At 38.1% G+C, this 24,554-nt stretch overlaps 1 protein-coding gene and 1 pseudogene across 2 annotated transcripts; one reads left to right on the top strand and one right to left on the bottom strand.

The window, feature by feature from the left end:
* Positions 1–1,237: 1,237 nt before the first annotated feature.
* On the top strand, positions 1,238–13,141 carry LOC306868088 (Fanconi anemia group I protein-like). The gene is made up of 38 exons (XM_079414096.1): positions 1,238–1,386; positions 1,925–2,040; positions 2,166–2,238; positions 2,344–2,474; positions 2,680–2,833; positions 3,124–3,181; positions 3,344–3,385; positions 3,457–3,580; positions 4,001–4,086; positions 4,175–4,307; positions 4,380–4,460; positions 4,862–4,998; positions 5,078–5,258; positions 5,370–5,457; positions 5,549–5,679; positions 5,765–5,835; positions 5,927–6,041; positions 6,135–6,257; positions 6,356–6,424; positions 6,511–6,612; positions 6,695–6,877; positions 7,915–8,036; positions 8,133–8,294; positions 8,602–8,781; positions 8,871–9,037; positions 9,132–9,211; positions 9,288–9,404; positions 9,488–9,539; positions 9,751–9,878; positions 10,425–10,490; positions 10,573–10,669; positions 10,858–11,042; positions 11,202–11,258; positions 11,917–11,976; positions 12,069–12,146; positions 12,267–12,362; positions 12,466–12,579; positions 12,670–13,141. The coding sequence occupies exons 2-38, from the start codon at positions 1,939–1,941 to the stop codon at positions 12,730–12,732; spliced, it is 4,008 nt and encodes a 1,335-aa protein (XP_079270222.1). The 5' UTR covers positions 1,238–1,386; positions 1,925–1,938; the 3' UTR covers positions 12,733–13,141.
* LOC306867922 (DNA polymerase subunit gamma-1-like) lies at positions 11,719–24,118 on the bottom strand (annotated as a pseudogene). The gene is made up of 20 exons (XR_013786133.1): positions 23,983–24,118; positions 22,984–23,581; positions 22,703–22,898; positions 21,570–21,736; positions 21,331–21,477; positions 20,635–20,714; positions 20,370–20,548; positions 20,038–20,186; positions 18,788–18,907; positions 18,482–18,706; positions 18,280–18,397; positions 18,099–18,178; positions 17,078–17,117; positions 16,462–16,577; positions 16,026–16,272; positions 15,438–15,560; positions 15,172–15,349; positions 14,848–14,982; positions 14,543–14,688; positions 11,719–12,963 (listed from the first exon to the last, which is right to left on the bottom strand). The product of XR_013786133.1 is annotated as a DNA polymerase subunit gamma-1-like (transcript).
* Positions 24,119–24,554: the final 436 nt, after the last annotated feature.

Genomic DNA, 24,554 nt, shown 5'->3' with positions numbered 1-24,554 from the left:
AATATTTAGATAATTTTATTCTCCTGAAGCAGGTTCAATTAGCATCAACAGAAAAAAACAAAATGAACTCCATTTGTTTTGTGAAAGAAATGCCAAATTTGTCAACACCGTCAGATGTCACCACCATAAGATTTTGTGTTCCAATATCAAAATACCTAAATGGGACTCTTAAATAAAAGCTTTATAAATACAGTAATTAATTGATTCAATGCATTTGATAGTTAAAATGACTACAAATTCTGTTTTTCTTCACCACCGCGTCAGCTCCATCACAGGAATATTTTGATCATATTTCATTATGATATTTTATATGTGTTGAGGAATTTTTGGTCACATATGTCTGCTAACATGAGAATGTGTTTTGAAATGTTAAAAACATCTTGAATGCTGTTAAAGAAAGAACTTATATTACACAGTCCAAGGTAAAAAGGACATTTTGTAAAAAAAATAAAAAAAAATTAAACTTTGGGAGGTTGTATCATTTGTACAAGGTTTTATTTTTCAATGCTGCACCCTGTTTTGTCCCACTTCTCAAGTATCTAAAGAGTAATTGAATTAAATTAAATATTGTAACAATGCAATATTCTAATATTGCCACATATTATCACATAACTGCTCTCATAACTGACAACCAACGACAAATAATCATATTTCCGATTCCTAGACAGTAGGAAACAAACAGTATACAGACTATGATAGATCAAATAATTTGTAAATGAATGAAGAGCTCCATTGCATCTAACATCAACTCACCTATATATCAAGAAAATCCATCATCCAGAGTAAATTATAGAAATCGCCCAAATGTTTGTACTAGGCTACTTGGGCTAATTCAATATTTTCACTTGCTACCAAGGACCTCTAAAAGGTTTCCTCTAGCGGCATCATGCAGAACTGCAAAATAAAAAAAATTGCAGAGAAAACAGTCCGTTCTGCCTGCTTCTATTTCTTCTATTTTTTATTTCAAACATTTACACTAATCTGCTGCAGGATTACATGATTTTACAAAAATCGATTCTGTAATCACAAACGATTGTGATTGGTGCTTGTTAGCAAGCGCTGAGAAAGGTTACAGGTACCACACACTAATATAACCTAGGAACGGGAATTTTAACCTAATGATTAACGTTAATAATGAAATAATATAATAATATTAGTATTAAACAACCAGTGAATAGTAAAAAAAAAAATAAGTAAAGAAAAAAGAGACTGGCCAGCTAACCCCGCCCACACTGACATGACGCGACAGGAAGCGTTTGGCGGGAGTTTCGGTTGTTGTTAAACAAGATAACGGGTTACCGACTGCTAAAGACAAGCGATTTCAAGCAACAGGGCTTCTGAAGAGGAACATTTATAAGCAAATCCTACATAAAATTCACTAAACAGGCAAGTGTTTGGTATTGTAAAGGCAGACTACACATTTAACGCTTTCATATTTCATATGTCATGTCTTATACAATTGTTCTGATTTCAGTATGAATAGAATATCAGTAACGTTAGATCTTAATATTCTAACTAATTAGTCTGTTACATATTTTAATATTTCACATTTAGTTGTTACGTTAATAGAGAACATTTATGCATATGTTATAAGTGCATGTGTTGCTTCATAAGTGACTCTTTGAGTCTGTTTTCACATTATAAATGAATATTTAATCATATTTGTATATTGGTTATAACATCTCTGAGCTGTCAAATAGCTATAGTAAGCAGACAATAATTCTGAATGAATCACCCTCATATTGTTCTATACCTATAGGCTAATATTTTGTAGTGGAATACAAAAATAGACATTTCTGAATAATGTTTGCAGAAATATAGTGACCATTACTCTCATCACTATAAAACAGAAATGACAGATTCTCATTTTAGGACGTTGTGAGCTCCTTTGAAATGATGTCTTGCTAATGATGTATATTCACAGGTCAGTGTATATAGATGTCTCATATGAAGGTTACGGTGGATAAAATCCTATCATTATCGGAGAGTGATGGTGTGGATGAGCTACAAAAGCATCTCGCTTTGCTGTCTGATGATCAGGTTTGTGTTTAATGTGTGTACTGATATGTAACGAGGCTGCAGTTGATGCAAATAGTCTGAAATCATGTCATGTATACTATCATGTCAAGATCACTTTCAAATCTGCTTTTTATGTCCTTTTAAAGCTCACAACCATGCTTACTAATAGTGCTCTGAAAGGGAAGGACACGGGCATCCTGATCAAAGCTATATTTAAAGGTAACACTGTGTTAATTTTGTTTCTATTACATTTAGAAGAAAAAATCTGTAATAACTCTGTGCTGCTTCATCAAATAGAGCTGAATCTTGTGTTTGCGATGTTAGGTTCACCGGTAAGTGTTTCGCATGGCGCTAACCGCAGACTGCTTGTGTACAAGCACTGTATTCCACTGTGTGAATCTGGAGACCTGCAGACGGAAGTGGCATCAGATATCATTGGGCTTCTGATGTTAGAGGTGAGTTACTTACCATACCGTACTCAAATTAATAGCAATGCACTGGTTATCTTGGGTGGTAACCAGTAGATTGAAGGTTTAAATCCCACATGAGGTGATCTGGAGGACTGAACCTCCAAAGTGTTTTCTAGATTATTATTTGATTTGGAGGGGTTAAACTTATTAATACTGTACCTTTGTAACATGGTTTTCTTCTGTGCTATAGACACACAGTCTACCTGGTCACGCATTAGCCACATTAGCGTCTCTATATGTGGATGCCATCAAAGTAGGTGAGATGAATAGTGGGAGATCGCTGGAACTTTTCCCAACAATTCTAACAGCTCTTGCCGCTACAGAAGCATTGGCTTATGGGAAAGGTATGCTATTTTTTAAGCCCAAACTGTTCTGTTAAAAAGGAAATGGCTCCGTAGAGCAAAACAGCAAAAATTATATCTGTTCAAAAAGTAATGTTAACTGAGTAAATCTGGGTTAAAGCCTTCTGGAGTAGAGATAAGTAACTTTTTTTATAGCCTTTTTGACTTTAATTTTCCAAATCAGCATATCAGAATGATTTCTGATTGAAGACTTGTTTGTTTGTTTGGTTTCTTATTGATTTTTTTATTTAATGTTATTATATAGTAGCATACAAGTTTACTTTTTACTTCAGGTGAGCTAAGTGGAGATGAATACAAGAAACAGCTGATCAACAGTCTTTGCTCTAGCAGGTAAAATCTCAATTTTAAATGCTTTAATATTGGTTTTTTGAATTGGTAATCCATAAAGACAACAATCAAGAAATGTTGCATTGCTGTCCAAGTAATACCGGTTCAGAACACAAAAGGCAGTCAATCTTCTGCCTTGAACTAACATATCTCCAATTCATGCAGATGGGATCCACAGTGTGTAATACACCTTACGACCATGTTCAGGTATGACATATTTACTGGCTAGTTATCTACTTTTGTCTTGAATATGAAGAAAACTGCATATTTTGTGTTAGGGATGTTCCATTATCTGCTGAGGAGCTTCAGTTTTTGATTGAGAAGATTCTGCGGATGTTCCTCAAGTTGGATCTACAGGAGATTCCACCTCTGGTCTATCAGCTGCTGCTGCTGTCTGCCAAGGTCAGTTACAACTAGTGGGAAGTTGTGGCCTAATGGTTAGAGAGTTGGACTCATAATCCAAAGGTTGCGAGTTTGAGTCGGGCCGGCAGGAATTGTAGGTGGGGGGAGTGAATGTCCAGCGCTCTCTCCACCTTCAATACCACGACTTTCCCTTGAGCAAGGCACCGAACCCCCAAAGGCTCCCCGGGCGCCGCAGCATAAATGGCTGCCCACTGCTCCGGGTGTGTGTTCACCGTGTGTGTGTGTTCACTGCTGTGTGTGTGCACTTCGGATGGGTTAAATGCAGAGCACAAATTCCGAGTATGGGTCACCATACTTGGCCGGATGTCACTTCACTTATACTTACTTATAGCTCATATGTTTTAAAAGTACTTTAAAAGTGCACAGTGTGTTTATTTGTTCAGATTCTTGTTCTTACAGGGCTGTAAGAAGTTGGTTCTAGAGGGAATCATCAGTTACTTCAAGAATCAAGACCAACTTCAGAGAGAGGAGCAGAGAAATGGAGAGTGAGCTACTTGCTCGATTCATTTTTCATTTGACTTGGTATGTAAAATAAAGAGACCTAGATCATTTTTGTATATGTATCTGTATTAGGAGTGAAGATGTGGAGGTACAGACCATACCACAGGATCAGCTGCGTCACGCAGAAGGAACCGTCATCCTCCACATTGTCTTTGCCATTCGTCTTGACCATGAGCTCGGCAAGGAATTTTTAAAAAACCTTAAGGTAAATATCTGTCTTTTTCACATAGCTTTTTCTTTGAGTATCTGTGTGCTAGCTGTTTGTCTTCTTTTGTAGATGGCACATAGTGACCCATTGTGTCCCTTCAGTATTGCTCTGCTGCTCTCTGTGGCTCGCATACAACGTTACGAAGAGCAGGTACATCTCGGTTTCATTATTCCTCTTAAAACCTAGTAAGCTGTCTATCAGGACAGCATTTTTATGTATCATGTGTGAATTTAAACATTGACCCCCGGTTTCACAGACGAGGCTTAACCCTAGTCCTAGACTAAAATGTAAATCTGAACGGTTTCAACAGAAAGAAACTTGCACTGACTGATCTTAAAACTTATCTTAAGATGCACACCAGTAAGGCATGCTTATAAAAATTACTTTAATGTAATTAAACTATGGCTTAATCCTGGTTTAGGCTAAGCCCTGTCTATGAAACCAGGCCTGAATGTCTCAAATTCTTTAATATGTGCCCGTGATGGCCTAAAAACAGTGGTTTTGCTGTCTCAAACCTTTGTGCCACTCTTAAAATTACCCATAATGCTCAGGTATTTGAGTTCCTGAAGGGCGCCATCACTAAGAACTTCAAGGATGATCAGATTCAGCACAGCTCTAAGTTTTTGCAGGAGCTGCTGCCTCAGTGTAACAGCATCTCCAGCATGATTTTAGACACCGTCAAAAACAGGTCTGGTTAAACTGCAGTGATTTTGAGTTCCTTTATTTATTGTGTAGATTTGTTTAATTTGTTCAATGTTTATTTGCAGTGTGTTTTGCTGGGATCATGTCACTCAAGGTCTGGTGCAACTGGGGTTTATACTTATGGATTCTTTTGGGCCTAAAGCTGGAGCATTTGGGAAGGTCACAGAAGGAACGTCAAGCACGGCTAAAACGCCAAACCAGCTAGCGTGTCGACTTGGTGGACAAGTTCTCCTTGAGAGCTTCAAGGTACAGTATAGTGGTCAACCAATGTTCTTCTAGTTGTATTACTTAAAGCATGCTCCAAATATTTCAAATATGTGACAAGAAGCCAACTCTTTGTGTTTTCTTTTTGTACAGATGCATGAACCAATCAGAGGGGAGATTCTAGAACAAGTCTTGAACCGACTGGTGACTAAAACGGCCTCACCTGTCACCCATTTCATTGGTTAGAAGTTGTCTTTTTTGCCGGTTTATTCATAGAAGTTTCATTCATTTCTGTATTTTGATCGCTCTTCTAAACTACATCACTTCCACAGACCTTCTTTCCAGCATTGTGATGTCTGCTCCCATGATCCTCTTGGAATCGTCCTCTAAGGTCACAGAAACATTTGATCAGCTCTCCTTCTTGCCCCTCAGCACTGTTCAGGGTCTCCTCAAAGCTGTGCAGGTAACATCTCAACCCACATGATATTAAGTATGAGCTGCTGTCACATAATCATGTGTGTGATATGTTTCATATTTCCTCTGCTTAGCCTCTGCTCAAAGTGAGCATGTCTATGAAGGATGCCCTCATCCTGGTCCTCCGTAAGGCCATGTTCTCCAGGTATAGCGAGAAACGGTCCACGCATCCGAATGTATTTTTCTCTGTGTCAAGTCATGACTGAGTCTCAATAAATCTTTTCCTTTCTCTGAAGTAATTTAGATGGCAGGAAGTCAGCAGTGGCAGGCTTCCTGTTGCTACTGAAGAACTTTCGTATTCTGGGGAGTTTAGCTCCCAGCCAGGCCAGTCAGGCCATTACATCCAGCCAGGTAAACAATAAACATCTGCAGACATATGTGCAATGCAGTTTTCATTACATACTCTTGTGTTATTGTGATTATGACTGATTCTGACACCTCCAGGTCCAGGCGGACGTTCACTCGCGCTATAACACTGCCGCTAATGAAGCCTTCTGTCTGGAGATCCTGAGCAGTCTACGCCGCTGCCTCAACCAGCAAGCTGACGTCCGGCTAATGCTTTATGAGGTCTGACCCTCTCACTTCCCCTACAGGAGTGAAACAATACAGCTATTTCAGTGATCCATCTGCGCTGTACTGAGAATGTAATGCATTTTATTTTAAAGGGTTTCGATGAGGTCCTTCGTCGTAACTCTCAGCTGACGAGTTCCATCATGCAGACCCTCCTGTCACAAGTGCGTATATCATCCTAAATCGAGCTCTTATGCCTTCCTGCTCTGACTAACTGATGGTACTGATCCATTCATTATTTGGTTACCAGTTAAAGCGATACTTTGAACCAGAGCAAGATCTGCTTCCGCCTCTGAAGCTGGAGTCGTGTATCAGCGCACATGGAGATCAGGTCTTCATCCAGGAGCCTCTGGTACTGATGCGATGCCTCAATCACATTGATATATGATGCACTTGATCACATAAGAATTTTCAGCTAATGTATGTTTCTCCAGGCTCACTTGCTGTGCTGCACGGTTCACTGCCTGCTGTGGAACCAGAACATACGGTCAGGTGGCAATGTGAGTGAAGATGACGATGACGAAGATGAAGAGGGTGGAGTCCAAAGTGAACTGCATGGTATATTGGAAAGCATAACGAAGCGCATGATTAAAAGTGAACTGGAGGATTTTGAGTTGGTACGTTGTAATTCCCACCTTTGCTTGGAATAAAAATGTCAGAAAACCTGTTAAAAATTCTTGGGGCCAGATTTACTAACAGCTTGTGCCAGCGCAAACAGTCTTTGGCGTTAAAAAAGGACTGTCTGGATTTACTAAAGACACGCAGTGAAGAATTAGCGCTGAAAAGGCGTGGACACAGTTATTTTTTGCGCCTGACCGTATTGAATATTAATTTGCAGGAGTTTCCCTTTCAGACGCAAAATTTATGGGAGGAGAGGTATTCAAATAAATAACGCAACACGATTTACTAAGGTTTGCGCTCGTCAAATTACTGGCATTTGCGCCCAGAAAAAGCATGTCTTAAAGGAACACTCCGCTTTTTTGAAAATAGGCTCATTTTCCAACAGTTGAGTTTTACCGTTTTCGAATCCATTCAGCCGGTCTCCGGGTCTGGTGGTAACACTTTTTTTTTTTGTGTAGCTTACCATAGATCATTGAATCTGATTAGACCGTTAGCATCCCGCTCAAAATTACCAGAGTTTAGATATTTTTCCTATTTAAAACTTGACTCTTCTGTAGTTACATTGTGTGTACCAAGACTGACGGAAAATGAAAAGTTGCGATTTTCTAGGCCCATATGGCTAGGAACTATACTCTCATTCTGGTGTAATTTAGCTGCAGTACCATGGGTGCAGCAGGCGCAGTGATATTACGCAGCGCCTGAAAGTAGTCCCCAGCTATATCATAACTAGTTACCTAGCTGGGGACTACTTTCAGGCTCTTCGTAATATAAAGCAGGCAGTAATTTGCGATGCTCTTGGTAGATTGCGCTGGTTATTATGAAGATGATCTGGCGTAGTCTGTGTTCTTTAATGTGCACATTGTCAGTAAATCACATGCAGAATTTTCCCTTACCATTGGCACTTTTATGCGCTCTAACACTAATTTGCCGTTAAGTAAATCTGGCCCTTGGAACAGTATTGGACATTTGGTCAAAGTGGGGATACTGTGACTAAAAAAACTAAATTTTTCATGTCTCGTTTAATGTGTCTTAGGATAAATGTGCCGAATTTTCAACAAGTTCCAGTGTTGGAGTGAAGAACAGTATCTATGCTGTGCTGGTGATGGGACTGAATGAGGTTCTCATGGAGTACAACTTCATCACTGCCAATTACAAGTGTGTGTTTGTGAGAGTGTTGTTTCTGATTACTTTTACTTCTTAGAATATGTTAAACACATCTAACACATAATTTATGTTGCACATACTGAGCAGTAAGAACCATTTTGAGGACATTCTGGAGCTGTTCAAGCGCTATCATAAGGTGTCCGAGATCCTAAAGGAACGGGCAGGGAAAGGCCGCCACACGTCCAGCAAAACCTCTCGCAGCCTGCTTTCGCTAGGCTTCATCTCCACACTGCTCACTGCCCTGTTCAGGTACAATTTGAGTGTGTAACTACATGAGCATATACACATGAACATATACACTACCGTTTAAAAGTTTGGGGTTGTTGATTTATTCATTTTTTTTGTCTTATGCTAACCATCGCCAAATTTATTTGATCAAAAAATAGTCAAAAGTGTAATTGTGAAATTTTTCAAATAAATTATTCCAAACTTCTGACTAGTGATTTTAATTTTTGAAAATTGTAAATTACAAATTTAAATAAAATGTTCCATAAATTATCAATCCAAATTGTATTATTATCATCATTATGAAAAATTATGGATTTAATTTTTTTAGAGACAGCACTCAGAGCCATGAGGAAAGCCTGTCTGTGTTGCGTTCCTGCGGAGACTTCCTGCGCTACTCTGTGAGTGTGGCTCTGCAGAAGATCCAGCAGCTTGAGGAGACGGGACACACAGACGGGCCGGAGGGACAGAGCCCTGATAAAACCTTCTGTCACCTCTGTGACATCACCAGGTCTAGGTTTATGTTACTGTCTGAGAGGTGGTTCAGTGCCTGAACGAAGCTGCAATTATTAACCTCATGCATGCTTTCCCTGCATGCAGTGTGCTAATGTGGCGCTACACCAACGTGCCGTCGACCGTGGAGGATGCTGGGAAGAAGGAGAAAGGCCAGAGTGTGTCCTTACTATGTCTGGAGGGTCTACTGCGAGTCTTCACCACTGTGCTACAGCGATACCCGACACGCATGAGCAACTTCCTGTCATCTCTCGGTGGGCCTCTTAATACTCCTGTCACTTCTACGTAATACTTCTGTATGTTTATGGCGTTTTAATTTAACAAAAAAAAAAAAAAACGGTCTTAAAGATATTTCAGGGGAAGGAGAGGCAGAGGGTGAAGGGTCAGATCTGACAGAGCAAACAGCTTTCTACATCCGCCAATTTCAGGTACCAGCTTCATTTTCAGTCAGTCCATGTGTCCAAAACACACTGGCAGATGTTGTACATTTTCTTTTCTGTACAGCGAGCGCTGATGAACCAGCTCAGTGGGGGAGAGGAGGAGTTCAACAGTAAAGAAGCTCAGCTATTGGTCAGCATCCTCAGCGTACTCTCACGGCATCTCAATCCTTCCTCTCAGCAGGTAGTTCTTTAAAACATACATGCTTTTTCAGTATTAGCTGTCAGGAATCTCAATGTTGCTTTTGTTGTTGTTTTTTTGTGCAGTTTGTGCAAATGATAACCTGGACTGTGAAAATTTGTAAGGAAACAAACTTCGGTAAGTGATTTATGTCCAGATACAAAGATGAAACATTTATTAGCTGCTGAGACTCTTTCAAACCATTGAAATGCAGCAAAAGTGCAGGAAATCTTTTCAGGAAATATGATGATCATATAAAAAAAAATCACCGCAATATTCACAATGCTGCATAATTTTGTATCCCAACCCTATTTTCACTGGTTTCTTATAAAGATATCGTCTCTTTCAGAGGACATCTCGCTCACTAAGGGCTTGCTGTCCCTGCTGTTCAACCTGCATGTCCTGTATAAAACCCCAGTGTCTCTGCTCTGGGAGATGTGCCAGGACATACACAGCCAGCTGGGAGACATCGATCAGGTACTGTGGCTTCAAGTCTTTTCAAAGCAGCAAAGTGAGCCTATTTTGAAAATTGATAGTACTGGAGGACTTTACATTTATGACCCTGGACCACAAAACCAGTCATAAGGGTCAATTTTTTCAAATAGAGATTTATACATCATCTGAAAACTGAATAAATAAGCTTTCCATTGATGTATGTTTGTTAGGATAGGACAATATCTGGCCGAGATACAACTATTTGAAAATCTGGAATCCGAGGGTGCAAAAAATCTAAATATAGAGAAAATTGCCTTTTAAAGCTGTCCAAATGAAGTCCTTGGCAATGCATATTACTTATCAAAAATTAAGTTTTGATATTTATGGTAGGAAATTTACAAAATATCTCCAAGGAACATGATCTTTACTTAATATCCTAATGATTTTTGGCATAAAAGAAAAATCAATAATTTTGACCCATACAATGTATTGGCTATTGCTACAAATATACCCTGCTACTTATTACTGGTTTTGTGGTCCAGGGTCACATTTGATCTTATGTCATTAGAATAATCTGTTTCTGAGCAGGACGTAGAGGTGGAGAAACAGTCTCATTTTGCCATCATCAGCATGAAAACAGCTGCATCCACCACGGTAAGAACGGACTGTCTTCAGAAACAAGTTCTTAAATCTTCATACCTGTAATTACAGCACATCTGCCTCTCTTTCTTTCCAGCTTCTAGTCTTGTCTCAAGTTGGAAAGGTGTTGGATGAAGTCGACTGGTTGATCGCCAAGAAGAAGAGCCAGATAAGCTCAGACAGAACAATTTCAGGTAATACACCAAAAACCTTGAATCTTTTTTCTTCTGAAAGACCTTCAACACACCTGCCTGGAAGTTTCTGATTAGCTGGGTCAGGTGTTTTTAATTAAGACTGTGGCCCTCCAGGACCAGAATTGGACATCCCAGAGCTAGGATAAAGAGCATTTTCCTCTCTCTCTGTGTGTGTGTGTACATATTAGGAAACACCCAGCAGCCACTAGGCCAGCAGGACCCGATTGAGAAGGCTATCACGATTCAGTTAGGCACGCTGCTAACAGCTCTGCACGAGCTGGTTCAGACCGCCCTGCCCCCGGGACCCTGCACAGACACACTAATGAGAGAGCTCAGTCGAACCTACAGCATCCTGACTACACTTACCAAATATGTGAGTTTCCCTCTGATTTATGACAGTAATGTGACTTATAATCATCATTTAGTTTGCTCTGTTATGGTTTGGGCAATCTTTACGGCTCAGAGCTTCACACAAACAGAGCTGCACATAAAATTCAAGTCGTTAAAAACACTTCTTATTTTATTTTTGCAGTATATTCAGCTGTGTGCGACCCAACCTGGCCAGCTACCTGCACGTTTGGAGAAATTGGTAAGATTTTTCTAAATATTTACAGTACAGAGAGGGGCATGAAAAGAAATGAATTGTTTACATGTAAAATATAAATGTTAAACTTTAACATATATGATAATGATGTGTCTATAAAGTCTGGTTAAATCCTGAATCTGATTTCCAGTGGATTAGACTACTGAAACTAATTTCTACTGAGACTAATTGATGCTGAGTTTCTTCAGCATCAAATCAGCATATCAGGAAGATTTCTGAAGGATCATGTGACAATGAAACATTTTACATTACATTTTAAAATATTCAAATAGAACACAGCTCTTTTAAATTGTAATTATTTCATAATATTAATTTTTACTGTATTTTTTATCAAATAAATGCATAAATGGCGAATGCAAGCTTTTTCAAAAACATTACTAACCCCAAACTTTTAAAAGGTAGTGTAGTTGCAACATTTCTCAAATTTGAAAATTTGATATAGAACTCAACATTAATGCCTTTTATTTGTGACAAAAAAAACTCATCTTTTAACTGTTTCCTGTTTTGTCCAAACAGCCATTATTGCCAAAAATGGTTACATTTAACTTGAAACAGTAAAAACCTAGTCAAAAATATTCAAGGCTTGTTTTTGTAGATCCACATTTAACCAAAATGCCACTAAAATAACTTCTTTTGTGTCCAGGTGAAGCTGTCAGGGTCTCATCTCACTCCTCAGTGTTACTGTTCCATTACGTATGTGCAGGTGTGTTCCTCAAAATTCTTTTTTTCTTTTTGGTGTTTTTCATCCTTCACCGCACTGTCTGACACATTATCAAATCATGTTCATTTGTACAGAGTGGAGAGCTGACGGCAGGAGGCCCGGAAAAGTTGAAAAAGAAGAAAAAAGAAGATGAGGCGGTAGCAGCTGCTTCAGTAGGACTATTTAGATTACCTGAGACGAAAAAATGCTTTGGAATATTTTAGTAATAATTTAGGCTTTGGAGTGCAAAGTCTTGAAAATGTTTTGTGCATCTGATGTGATTTCTTTTCTAGGCTAAAGTCCTTCGTGAAACTAAAGCCATCCCGAATCTCATTTTCAACATTGAACAGTACGAGAAGTTTCTTATTCTTCTTTCCAAGAAATCCAAGGTAAAATCTCTTAGGTTTTTGCCTATATGCACAGCATATACAGCAAAAAGTGTTACCAAAACCTTTGAAAAATGAGGGCACATCTCTGAATGTTTTCAAACAGGTCAATCTGATGCAGTACATGAAACTGAGCACTTCCAGAGACTTCAGAATCAATGCTGCCACATTGGAAGCTGCACTGCAGGAACAGGAACAGCAGCAAGATGAAAGCCAACAGGTGTGTCTTAGTTTAAACATGTTCATACTCAAGACAGTGCTGTGGGTTTGGGCTCTTCATCTTCAATGGTGTCTTTATTTCTTTCTTTAGACTGAAGATTCTCAGGTTTCAGAGGAAAATCAAGCACCAAAGAAAAAGAGAAGGAAGCAGTGAAAAAAAAAGAAAGTCCTCCTTTTGCACTTTTTACAACCCTGTTCATTAATTTCTCTCATTTCAACACTGAGTTTGCACTAGGGGTGGCCATTCTGTGCTGAGAGAGACTGCATAACCTGCGTTCATTCTTTTCATGCCACAAATATTATTATATCCTTGTAGCTTGCTGTTTTCCTTTGGCCAAAGACCCTTTGGTGATCTCTATAATCTGATAAATGTCCAACGCCTCACCTGTTGATATATAAAAGCAGGATCAAGTTGGTTCCCAGAGGCACATCAACAACATATCCATTTCTAACTCTGGTTTAATTAATACATTGTAGTGTTTCATTTTATTTGAATTTAGAGTGTTAAGTTCTTTATGTTCACAAAATGCTGCTATAATCTTAATAAATAAATGTCCACATTATGATCTGGTGAATGTTTTTTAAAGACACAGTTTACCCAAAAATAAATTCTGCCATTATTTGCTCACATACAATACATACATACAATGTTATGTAAAATATGCCTGACTACCCAAAATCTGCAGATTGGCTCTGACTTTAAAGGTGCTGTATGTAGAATTGACACCCAGTAGTTGAACTAGGTATTGCAGTCCAAATTCAAAATATTGGAGAGGGTTTTTTTTCCACCTGCCCCCTCCTCCTCAGACTTGATGCACAGGCAGGTTGCCAGATTGACGACACCAACCGGAACGAGCGTACCTTCCTTGGCAGCTTCCATGGCTGAGATCAAATACGCTGTTTTCTGGCAACCCGGGGTGCCGAAATTGCGTAAACTGGCAGTGGGTGGGTTACACAGACCCAAGACACAGAATGCACATTTTCAAAGGAGAATAACTGACTATATCGTTGTTCTTCAGACAAAAAAAGTATGTTAATTTAGCATGTGTCTTACATCTCTGCAAACATATGGTATTTTTATGCTTTAGTAGAATCAAAAGCTTACATACAGCACCTTTAAGCAATTACTGTTTCTCCTAACTGTAAATCTGGGAAAAAGTCACAGTGTAATCCAACTTTAAATAATTCAACCAAGAATGAAAATGAACAACATTTACTCTCAGGCCATCCAAGATGTAGATCAATTTCTTTCAGATTTGGAGAAATGTAGCATTACATCACTTGCTCAGCAATGGATCCTCTGCAGTGAATGGGTGCCGTCAGAATCAGAGCACCAAACAGCTGATAAAAACATCACAATAATCCATGCTTGTGATGCGAAAATCTGCATGTTTGTAAGAAACAAATCCATGAAGGCGTTTTACCTTTAAACCGTCTGTCACTTCTGGCCAAAACAGGAGTCCATGATCCATGATAACACTTCCTCCAGTGAAAAGGTCTATCCTGTGTTGTCCCCTCACATCAAAATCCACCAATGTATTTGTTTAGAACGGTTTTGGCCTATTTTCACTTGTAAACAATGCAAATTTCTCTCCTGATTCAGATGAGACAATGTTTTCATTGGAGAAAGCAACGTATGGAAAGAGACTCGTATTTTAGCCAGAAGGTATTTCTTAAATACATGCAGCTTTCCACTTCACAAGACATTAATTGATGGACTGGAAACATGTGGATTACTTGTTGATTACTGTGATGTTTTATCATGGACTCTCATTCTGACGGCACCCATTCACTGCAGAGGATCCATTGGTGAGCAAGTGATGTACTGCTACATTTCTCCAAATCTAATTAAGAAACAAAATCATGCACATCTTGGATAGCCAGAGGGCGAGTACACCATTTCAGCTAATTTAGATTTTTAGGTAAACTATTCCTTTAATGTGACAATTAAGGCTTAGTCTGACCTTGTCTTAACCCGTATCTCCGGTCCACTCCTGTGGGGTTGGATGGAGTCACCTCCTTCCGTAAGCACTTATCGACGTCCACTGCACTGAAGAAAGCCACTGACTGCGGCAAGTCCATCATTCCCAGTTTATAGGCAAACATGCACCTGAGAACGGAGAAAAATATTCAAGCATGGACTTCACAGGGTAATGGAATCAAATCAATAATAGGAATCAAAGTTAGGCCTTCATCTGGTGAGCAGGTTGGTGATCTGCAGGGCCAGTGCAGCTCTGTAACAATCTTCACTCGTCACCAGATAATGCACCTCATCGTGAATACTGATGCAGAAGCGCCCGTCAATGCTGTGTTCCTCAAACAGGCACCGCATGGCCACCAGCATTAGATGGAGATAGTCCACCGCTGAACTCTGAACCACCCAGTTTACTCTGCTGGTAATGAACTAAAGCATAATAGAAGTCTCATTAAGTCAGTTTAGCTCAATTCCTGTAGCTCAAACAGTGCAGCAAGTCATTTCATGCAGTTACAAACATCAGTTGCAGAGGTATAAATGCTACAAGAAGATTGTTGAAATAATGAATTACAATACAAGTTATTTCACATTATAGTGTTTGCCCAAGTGTTGTCTCACCTCATCCTGAACAGCAGAAGGTCCCAGAGCTCTGGAAATCCTGCAGCCAAGCACTGGAGTGGGTGGTTCCTCAGAGTGGGCGATGCTTTCCAGTTTATTGAACATCTCTGATTCTGTACCACCTGCCCACACACGCTGCCCTGTGAGATTCCACTTCCTCTTGCTCCCTCTGGTGGTACTTCAAGGATTAAACACAGGTTTGACATGCAGTTTTGTCCAACACAGACTAGCATAAAACAGCTTGTGTTACACAGTAGTCAGCAGACCTTTGAGCTGCCAGCTTGGAGATTTTACGCAAATCCTGGAGTGAGATCCTGCCATCCTCAGCTCTTTCCATCTCCACATTCAACTTGTTTACCAACCATTCCCCTTCCTCAGACAGCTAATATCTGCACATAATCAATTATTTAAAGTAAAACAATACATAATAACTTCTTTATATTTTAAAATAATATTAAAAAAAATCTAATTGTAATTTAATCTATTAATATATTGTTTAATATGAATGTTTGAATAACTTTGTTTTAATAATTTTATCAATTTAAATATTTAATATATTATTCACTTTTTAAATACAATCAATTTCATGCAACTTGTTTTTAATACATTTTTATATTTTGAATCATGTATTACAACAACAATTATATTATCAATTATATTATAACAATATTATTTAGTGTTATTTATATTTTCAATACTTTTTTATAACTGAATATTTGTCAATTTACATTTAATATATATTTTATACAATAATTTAATTTGAATACAATTTAATATCTCATAATATATATCCATTTTAAAAATTAATATGTGAAATAATTGAGTCACAATGTTTTTTTTGTTTTTTTGCTTACCTACGCAGTCCTTTTGTAAGTGTGTACATCTGGCGAGCTTTACTAGCTGCTTGCTGTTGGCTTAGTCTGTGATTGAACTGCATTAGCAGTCGCTCAGCAAACGGCTGGCCAGCCCCATAAATCCGGCCATAGTTGAAGACCTTGGCATGTTCACGGCTAATGCCCACAGCATCTGCAGTACGGCTGTGCAGATCCGTGCCCTGACTTTTCTTTCCCTGGAGCGTCATCCATCCAAACGCTGTGCATCCTGGAAATCAGAAATTAAGAATGACCAAAAAGTGTAGTTTGCTCCTCATAAGAAACATGATTTGGCATCCTCATTTGTAAGTCGCTTTGGATAAATGTGTCTGCTAAATGACAATGTAAATGTAAGTCAGTTTTCTCTTAGGAATTTGTATATTGGAATCTAATGGCTGGGAAAGTGCATCTGGAATACCATAAATTCCTGCAAACTGTGCTTCGCCCAATATGGCAGCAATCCACAGCTCCCACCAGGTGATACCCGGGAGGCACCTGAACCATGGCCTTCAGTTCACTGCCTACACGATCTTTCTGCAAACACACACAACCCCCTCAGACATTAAATGCCACTTTCATGCCACAATTATGGCATCCCAATTCCGCCACACAAGAAAAAAAAAATCATGCTTCGGTAAATCATTTTTGACATAAAAAGATATAATTGACCCTTCGCAGGGAGTTTGATTGACACACTGATTGATCTGACTGATCATTAAGCTGAATCTGCTATTTTTGTCCGACAAACAAATCAGACAGGAGAATAGATTAACATTGGTGGACTTGTACTTGAAAAATGGTGTGAATTCACATCTTTCTGCATTTGAAACAAGATACCTTCTGATGTTCATTTATGTTTATTTTGTGCTATAACTAGTAAAAAGGAAGAGATGATCGGTTCACGTGCCGCTTGAACTGAGATGCTACAGCAATCTGTTACAACAAATTAAAGAGCCACAAAATGGTATTTATTGTTTTGAGTTTAATAAAGAAATCACTAAAGCTGAGACTTTGTTTCATACCTAACCTGTAACCTGCCCTGTCTTGCCTGTCGGTGCATTTTCATCGTCCTCTCTGCTCCAAGATGTATTTTTCACTGTGTGAGAACATGATGTGTGGAGTGAAAGCAGCATGGCTTGTTATAGCATGGCTATAACTTGAATGAATGCATTGTACAATGAGGACAAAAATCTTATACCTTATGAGGCAGTTTGAAGAACCAGCATCCAGTGATGGTGACATCATTGTATGGTCCATTTCCATTGTGATAGGGACACTCGCCATTTCCATTTTTGAATAATGCATTTTGTTGCATTTAGTAAATTTAGCTATTATTACTAAAAAATGTGTTTGCAAAGCATTAAATAATAACATTTCATTTTTTAAATAAGATTTGAAGTAATCAAAATTTTATTTACACATTTTATTTATTTACGAATTATATTTTTAAATAACTTTTTCTATTTTTAAAAATTTTAATGAATTATTCAATTTACTACTATTTAATATATCAATTTAATACCAATACTTTTTTACACAATGTAATTGTGATTTTAATATAGCACATAATATTACTTGTATTTAAATATATAACACTCAATAATATTAATTATAAATAAATAAACATTAAACAACAGTAAAAATATATATAAATTAGGGCTGGGCGATATATCGAATGCGATTGTCATGCGTATCTCGTCAGTAAAGCCGGTTCCGTGATTAGCGATAAATCTCCATCACCTGTTTTCAAATGAAGCGGCATTTAATACACAGAGCCGTAGTTCACTGACAAGCTACGCAATATCGAGTTCATTATCGAAGGCGATTCATCTGCAATAATGAACTCGATATTGCGTAGCTTGTCAGTGAACTACGGCTCTGTGTATTAAATGCCGCTTCATTTGAAAACAGGTGATGGAGATTTATCGCTAATCACGGAACCGGCTTTACTGACGAGTTGCGCATGATCATTGCGTTCGATATATCGCCCAGCCCTAATATAAATAAAATATATAAACATTAAAAAAAAAAAAAATTATTTTTTATTATCACAACCTAACCTTGATCCTCCTGGATGGGCCTGCTGTACTCAGCGCTTCATCATCAAACACTTCCAGTCGCCTCACTTCTTCAACCTAGACACATGCACAAAACATGCAGACATGGATGAAAATGACCACTTTGAAGAAAAATACCAGCCCTAAAAACCCTTTTCAGTAACATGCAAAGCTCTAACCGTCTGCCACACGGCACTGTCCGTCAACATGAAGTCATCAGAAGGTGGGCTGTCCAGATACTGGGGCTGTTCCTTTCCCTTGGGTTCACAATACTCCTTATAGATGCTCTCAATTGCCCTGGAAGCCAAGTTTTAGGAAAGATGCTGTTAGGCCACTGTATTTTTTCCTAAAGAACACAGTATTATCTTTGCTTTATTTTACCTGTATGGGCATACAGGTCCTTCACTGTCCTCTGAGGTGTCCAGGTTATCTCTGCGGCCTGGTACCAGGTAACCCCAGCCGTGCTGGTCGGTGTAGTGCAGGGGAAAGCCATCCTATGTGAGACCCATCAGCTTGGGCGTGACCCTCATCTGCAGACTGATGAGACTGGCCCCAGGAGACCGGTCCTCGACCTCAGACATCTTCACACTCATCTTACGATACCAGCTGAGCATAAACAACATACAAAATGTGCGATCATGTAATGTGCTGTTTTATTCAAATAGGATAATGGGGGGCGGCACTTACCTCGGGTGGGCCGGTAAGTGCTGTCTCCTTTTTGGCAGCTGACTGTCTCTTTAAGTCTCTGTAAAAGCTCTCTGCTGGGGTGTAGACCAGCCTGCTCTTCTTCTGAAGGAGGACCTGGGTCTGAAACAGAGTTATTAATGTTATTATCCTTTAAAATAACTAAAAGAGACTGTCATTTTCACGAATTAGGCATTTATATAGCACTTTATTGTTGTACACCCAAAGCGCTTTACAATCATGTGGGGGGGGGGTCTCTCCTAAACCACCACCAGTGTACAGCATCCACCTGGGTGATATGACAGTAGCCACAGGACAACAGTGCTGGTGCGCTCACCACACACCAGCTACAGGTGGAGAGGAGAGAGAGTCATAGAGTCAATCAAGTGGATGAGGACTATTGGCCATGACTGACAAGTACCAGTGGAGGGAATTTGGATATTTTGGATATTAGCTCAGCCCTGCTTAGCTTCCGTGGGCAACCGGTCTTGGGCTGCAGGGTAATATGGCTGTGAAAGATAAATGCCTCATTCATTAAAATAACTAAAAGAGAGTGTCATTTTCTTTAAATATTTTACATAATATAATAATTAATAATAATATATTAACAATAGTATAAAAAAAATACATTTTATTACAGTATTTATTGTAAAAATTAGTGGATATTTCCAGGTTTTCAAAAACCTTTAGGAATTCTGAAGATTGAATGTTTTTTTCCATTTATATACAATACAGTTCACCGTAAAGACAAAAGGCCCAAAAGGTGTCAAATTTAATAAACTGTATTTATAATAAATATATTTGATAAAATATATTTAACTTTTCATCAACACTTCTAATCATATACATTATTTTAAATTAATAATTTTCAATAATGATAAGAAAATAATAATGTTTCTTGAGCACCAAATCAATATATTAGAATGATTTCTGAAGGATCATGCAACACTAAAGACTAAAGTAATGCCTGCTGATAATTCAGCTTTGCCATCACAGGAATAATTTACATTTTGAATTATATTAGAATAGGAACTTATTTTAAACTGTAATAATATTACTGTTTTTCTCTATTTTTGAACATATAAATGCAGCCTTGGTGAGACTTTTTAAAAAATATTTTAAGAATCCAAACAGGAGTGTACTTAAGGAATGTTAACTGTCTGAACTGTTTCAAAGAAGAAGAAAAATACTGTAAATCAACCATGAACCACCCTACTGAATAAAAAAAAAAAAAACACAAAAAAAACACCTACCCTCGTTCCAGTCTTCGGGTACATTTTCGTTTGCTGCTGCTATTGCCTCAGCCTCTTGTTTGGCTTTCTTCTTGCTTACAGGTATTTTCTTTTGCTTGAAGTCCTGAACGTCCCAATCCAAGTCCCACAGCCAGGGATCATCTTTGTACCTGCACAACAGACCATACCAATAATAACAAAATATTGCATTGTTTCTGAGCACTAAAACTGTAAGCAGAACCTATTTTACACCAGGCCAGTAAAAAGTAACTGTATGCTCCTTAAAAGTGGATACATTTCCTTCAGAGACTCCATTTGGTTATTATGAAAGAAACAAGCTAGTGCATGTTTACCGCTCATCCTCCAATAACTGGCAGGCATCATCAGCCAGAATCATCAACGATTTCTTCATCTCTCTCTGCAGCTCTTCATAAGTGGTCTGGGCATCTTCCAAGTACCGCTTCCAGTTCTGATTGACAGGAAGGTAGCATACGCCCATTTCTTACCTGAAAGTGTCACTGGGTGAGGACACCTAGAAAAATGCATACAACAGGTCACTTAATAATATAAGCCATAATGTAGAGCTGATGGTGGGTTTATGTAAATGAAGTGTCATACCGCTCCATAAAGAGAGGCAACTGTTGAATGAAGACCTGATGTGTGGCCAAAACATCAAGAGCACAATACTGCATCAGCTCCTATCAGAGAAAACAAAATAACTTCAGAAAACACATTATTCATTCATTACTTTACTTACTTACTTACTTTACTTTTGTCATTTAGCAGACGCTTTTGTCCAAAGCGACTTACAAATAAGAAAAAGTAACTAAAACTAAAAAGTTACAACTCTATAAATACTATCTACCCACATATTTAAGAAAATAAAGACATTAAATAAAATTGACATGCATATAACAACAACATTTCAATAATAAACATATCAATGAAAAAATTCATTCCTTTATTTGTACTTGCATTCATTTATGAAAAGGTATAATGTGTTCAAAGTGTTCAAAGATGTGGATGTTTCTTCATCAGAACTGATTTGGAGAAATTTAGCATTACATCACCAATGGATCCTCTGCAGTGAATGGGTGCCGTCAGAATGGGAATCCAAACAGCTGATAAAGACATCACAATCATCCACACCACTCCAGTTCATCAATTAACATCTTGTGAAGCATAAGTGATTTAATGCCACATTTCTCCAAATCTGTTCAGATGAAAAAAAACAAACTCATCTACATCTTGGATGAGTACATTTTTAGGAAAATGTAAATTTTTTTGCGTGAACTGTTTCTTTTACATGTTTACCTGAAAATTTGTCCTAATGTCTGCCATGTTGCCCTTCACGAACAGATCCCTAGCTTCTTTCTTCAACGGTTCTCCTCCCACGTAGAGAGCATGAACATCAGCAAGGTTATTAATACTGCTAATATCAATCCATTCCCATGAGCCAATCTGCATTAGAAAATACATACAATTTGTTACCGGTTGGTCATACTGTGAACTATTAAAGCTGAGCTGACAAAAGTTGCAAGGTTTGTCCGAACCATCGGGCCCTCAGATCTTCGGCCGAGGCGCTTATGTGCTCCTTCACTTCCTGTAGCCCTTTTCTCTTGCCGTACTTGCTGGCCATCCAGAGTGAGCGCTGGAATCCCGTCAGACCTGAGATTGCCTTTTGGAGACTCATTGTGTCCAGGAAACGCATTTTGGAGCCCTGCACAGACCAACCCAAAAGCACATGCATGATATATAGGGTATCATATTGTTTTTTGGCCAATATTAGGGATTTCTATTTAATTGTAATTGTTTATTATCAGTTAATACTGGATATTTATTTATACATGTTCACTTAAAATCAATCGTTAAACACACTAATATTTTAATAACACCATTAAAAGTTATCTTTAGGAAATGTAATATTATTATTAAATTAATACCTTTATTTATTTAATATTATTATTTATTGCTATTTTAAATTACCACTTATTTTTTATATTTTCAAAAATAATAGTTTAATTTTTAGTTTTGTTATGTGCTTTCATCATTAGTTTTAATTTTCAAGACAACATTTCTAAGTTTAAGATTTTCTTCCCATGTTTTATTTTATTTCAGCTTTATTTTAATTAACACAAAAATTACTTACAATTTTCGCTTTATTTTATTTAAGTTTTAATAATTTTAGTACTTTCAGATAGACTTATTTTTTATTTAGTCACTTGTCGAGATATTTTTAAGTTTATGTTAACACTGCAGGGTTTCCCAAACCTTTTTATCAGTCCTTTTACAGCAATATTTTCTGTATAGTATCTCCTACAATATTTCAATAATTTAATAAACCATTGTCATGTTTACAGTTTTCTGATGCTGGTTAACAGTCATATAACATGCAGGTAACCAAATAAAATATTTCAAGTGTTTTATTTTGATAGTTTTTATTTTAAAATTATTCATTTGATTAAATGAATTATTAGCTTTTCAACCCCTGAACCCCTTGCAGCTCCTTCGTAAACCCCAGTTTGGGAAAGCCTGCTGTAAAATATAATGTTCTGACACCAAAAATTGCTTTTAGCTTTTAAAATGATTAGCATTTTAGATTTCACTGTTTTAAGAATTTTAATATCGTTACACCCTCAGAATAAAAAAAAAGCAAGTCAAGAACTATTTGAAAAACGAATCTCACCTTCAACAAGTACTGTTCTTTAATGTGCGCCCGATCAAAGCTAATGTTGTGTCCAACCACAAGCCTCTCCTGCCATACACCGCCCCGCGGTTGGGTGGAGTTTTCTGGGGTCTCCAGAGGGATGAGATCGGACAGCGTCACATCATTAGACCAGGTGTATCTGTCCTCTATGAGCCTCTTACTGCACCATGAGTACCTGCTACACCAAATAAAAAAGTTTGTTTGGAATCACGGGTAAAATCCCTGGCGAATATATACCGGTTACAATCAGTAAACCTCACCAGGCATTTGGTGAAACCGCCACGGCCAACGTAGGACAGTGTCCTTCCTCCATGCAGACTTCCACATCAAACACGACAGCTTTCTCATCTGAGAAATTCACACTTTGGTGCTCTCCACCCGGCCCATACCAAGTCCAACCCACTTCCCAAGCCCATTCCTTGGGCATCCTGGGAAGTCTCGCTCTCTGAAGCTGACTGGCCGCATCTAGGTAAGGAAGGCTCTGCTTTTGGGCAAGAAAACTGAAGTGTTTGTCGATGTCATTGCCATACATTTGAGGTAACTTGAGTTCTATGTCAGGTAACAGGACTGTTTCTTTCCCCCAGAGTTTATGCTGCTCCAAATGTCTTATACTGCGTTCAACATCCTCGTCTGTGTACTCCTGCATCTGACCCTGAAATATCTGCTCCTGCAGGTTCCTGGAGAGCATCTGGATGTTGAGAGGGTTCAAGCGGGTCTGATCTGAGCCCTGCTGGGATTTGGGTTTCACAGAGGTGGAGCACCATCTTACCCAAACTCCAGTTCGTATGAAGGTCATGCTATCAGACAGAGCATCGTATTAGAGTCTTGGATGAAACATACTCACATACTTCGAAGAACCTGGTAAATGAAAAATAAACAAAAGTTAGAGATGCATCTCAAAGACCACATCAAACCATGCCAAGAAGACTGGCAATGTACTTCCTTCAAGATGTTATTTTTGCAATACTCAATCACATTTCAATGTTATGTATTTAATGTCATTTAAATATTTCAACTATATATACAATATGTAGAAATTTTATTATATAGAAAACATTATTAAATATGTTTACCATACAATTATAATGTTTCATATGTGTTTCCAGAGCTAAGTACATAGACTAAATAATATAAGAAATATGCTTGATCATCTAAGAATTCATCAGCTCATATCTTTCACACTTGTATTATGAAGTGACAAAAATAATACTTAAACGTAACTTAAGTAAGTAAAAAGTAAGTAAAAATAATGAAAATACCTGATTAACCACTGTTGTATAAATATGACGCTGCCTTGCTGTCCATGCACTTGCAAATCAATTTCGTTATATTACAGGCGACATTTTATTCCTAAGTACAGCCCAAAAACAGGACACACTACACATGCATACTAAAGAAACCCTGTTTTTATGCAGCGCAGCGCGCCTCACAGCGACACCCAGTGTTTTGGTACCGCGTGACATTTTCATCAATGGCGTAGAATTATTTTGCACCTAAATGATTTTATATAGTTAATGAATTGAAAATATTTGATAAATAAAATTCGCGACTACCTCCGCTCATCCTCGCTATATGGGTTCAAATCTAGCTTGGCTGAATATTAAGTAACGTTAGCTAACGTAAGTGGTGCAACGTCAGCATTACTTATTTAATATTCATGAGGCACCAATAGCTAGTCAGGGTATGAATTATAATTTCGCTTCTCTACATCCTCGGTTGTCGTCACAGGATTTTCCTTTATTTCCAAATAAAACATAATGTCCCTGATATGACAAACGTGTAAAGTATTTAGTAAAGATAGTAAATCACATTTCCAGCGTGTCTCAACGGA

This window comes from Barbus barbus (assembly GCF_936440315.1).
Source record: "Barbus barbus genome assembly, chromosome: 50".
In the NCBI taxonomy this organism is placed as follows: Eukaryota; Metazoa; Chordata; class Actinopteri; order Cypriniformes; family Cyprinidae; genus Barbus; species Barbus barbus.
The sequence above is the reverse complement of the archived record's forward strand: the minus strand, read 5'-3'. Positions and strand labels throughout refer to the sequence as shown.

What these genes read in the sequence shown, in the direction of transcription:
- LOC306868088 (XM_079414096.1), top strand. Translation starts at nt 1,939, where the DNA reads ATGTCTCATATGAAGGTTACGGTGGATAAAATCCTATCATTATCGGAG. An exon ending in TCCGGCTAATGCTTTATGAG is followed by an intron (nt 6,258 to 6,355) that starts GTCTGACCCTCT and finishes TTTATTTTAAAG; the next exon opens with GGTTTCGATGAGGTCCTTCG. An exon ending in TCTTCATCCAGGAGCCTCTG is followed by an intron (nt 6,613 to 6,694) that starts GTACTGATGCGA and finishes ATGTTTCTCCAG; the next exon opens with GCTCACTTGCTGTGCTGCAC.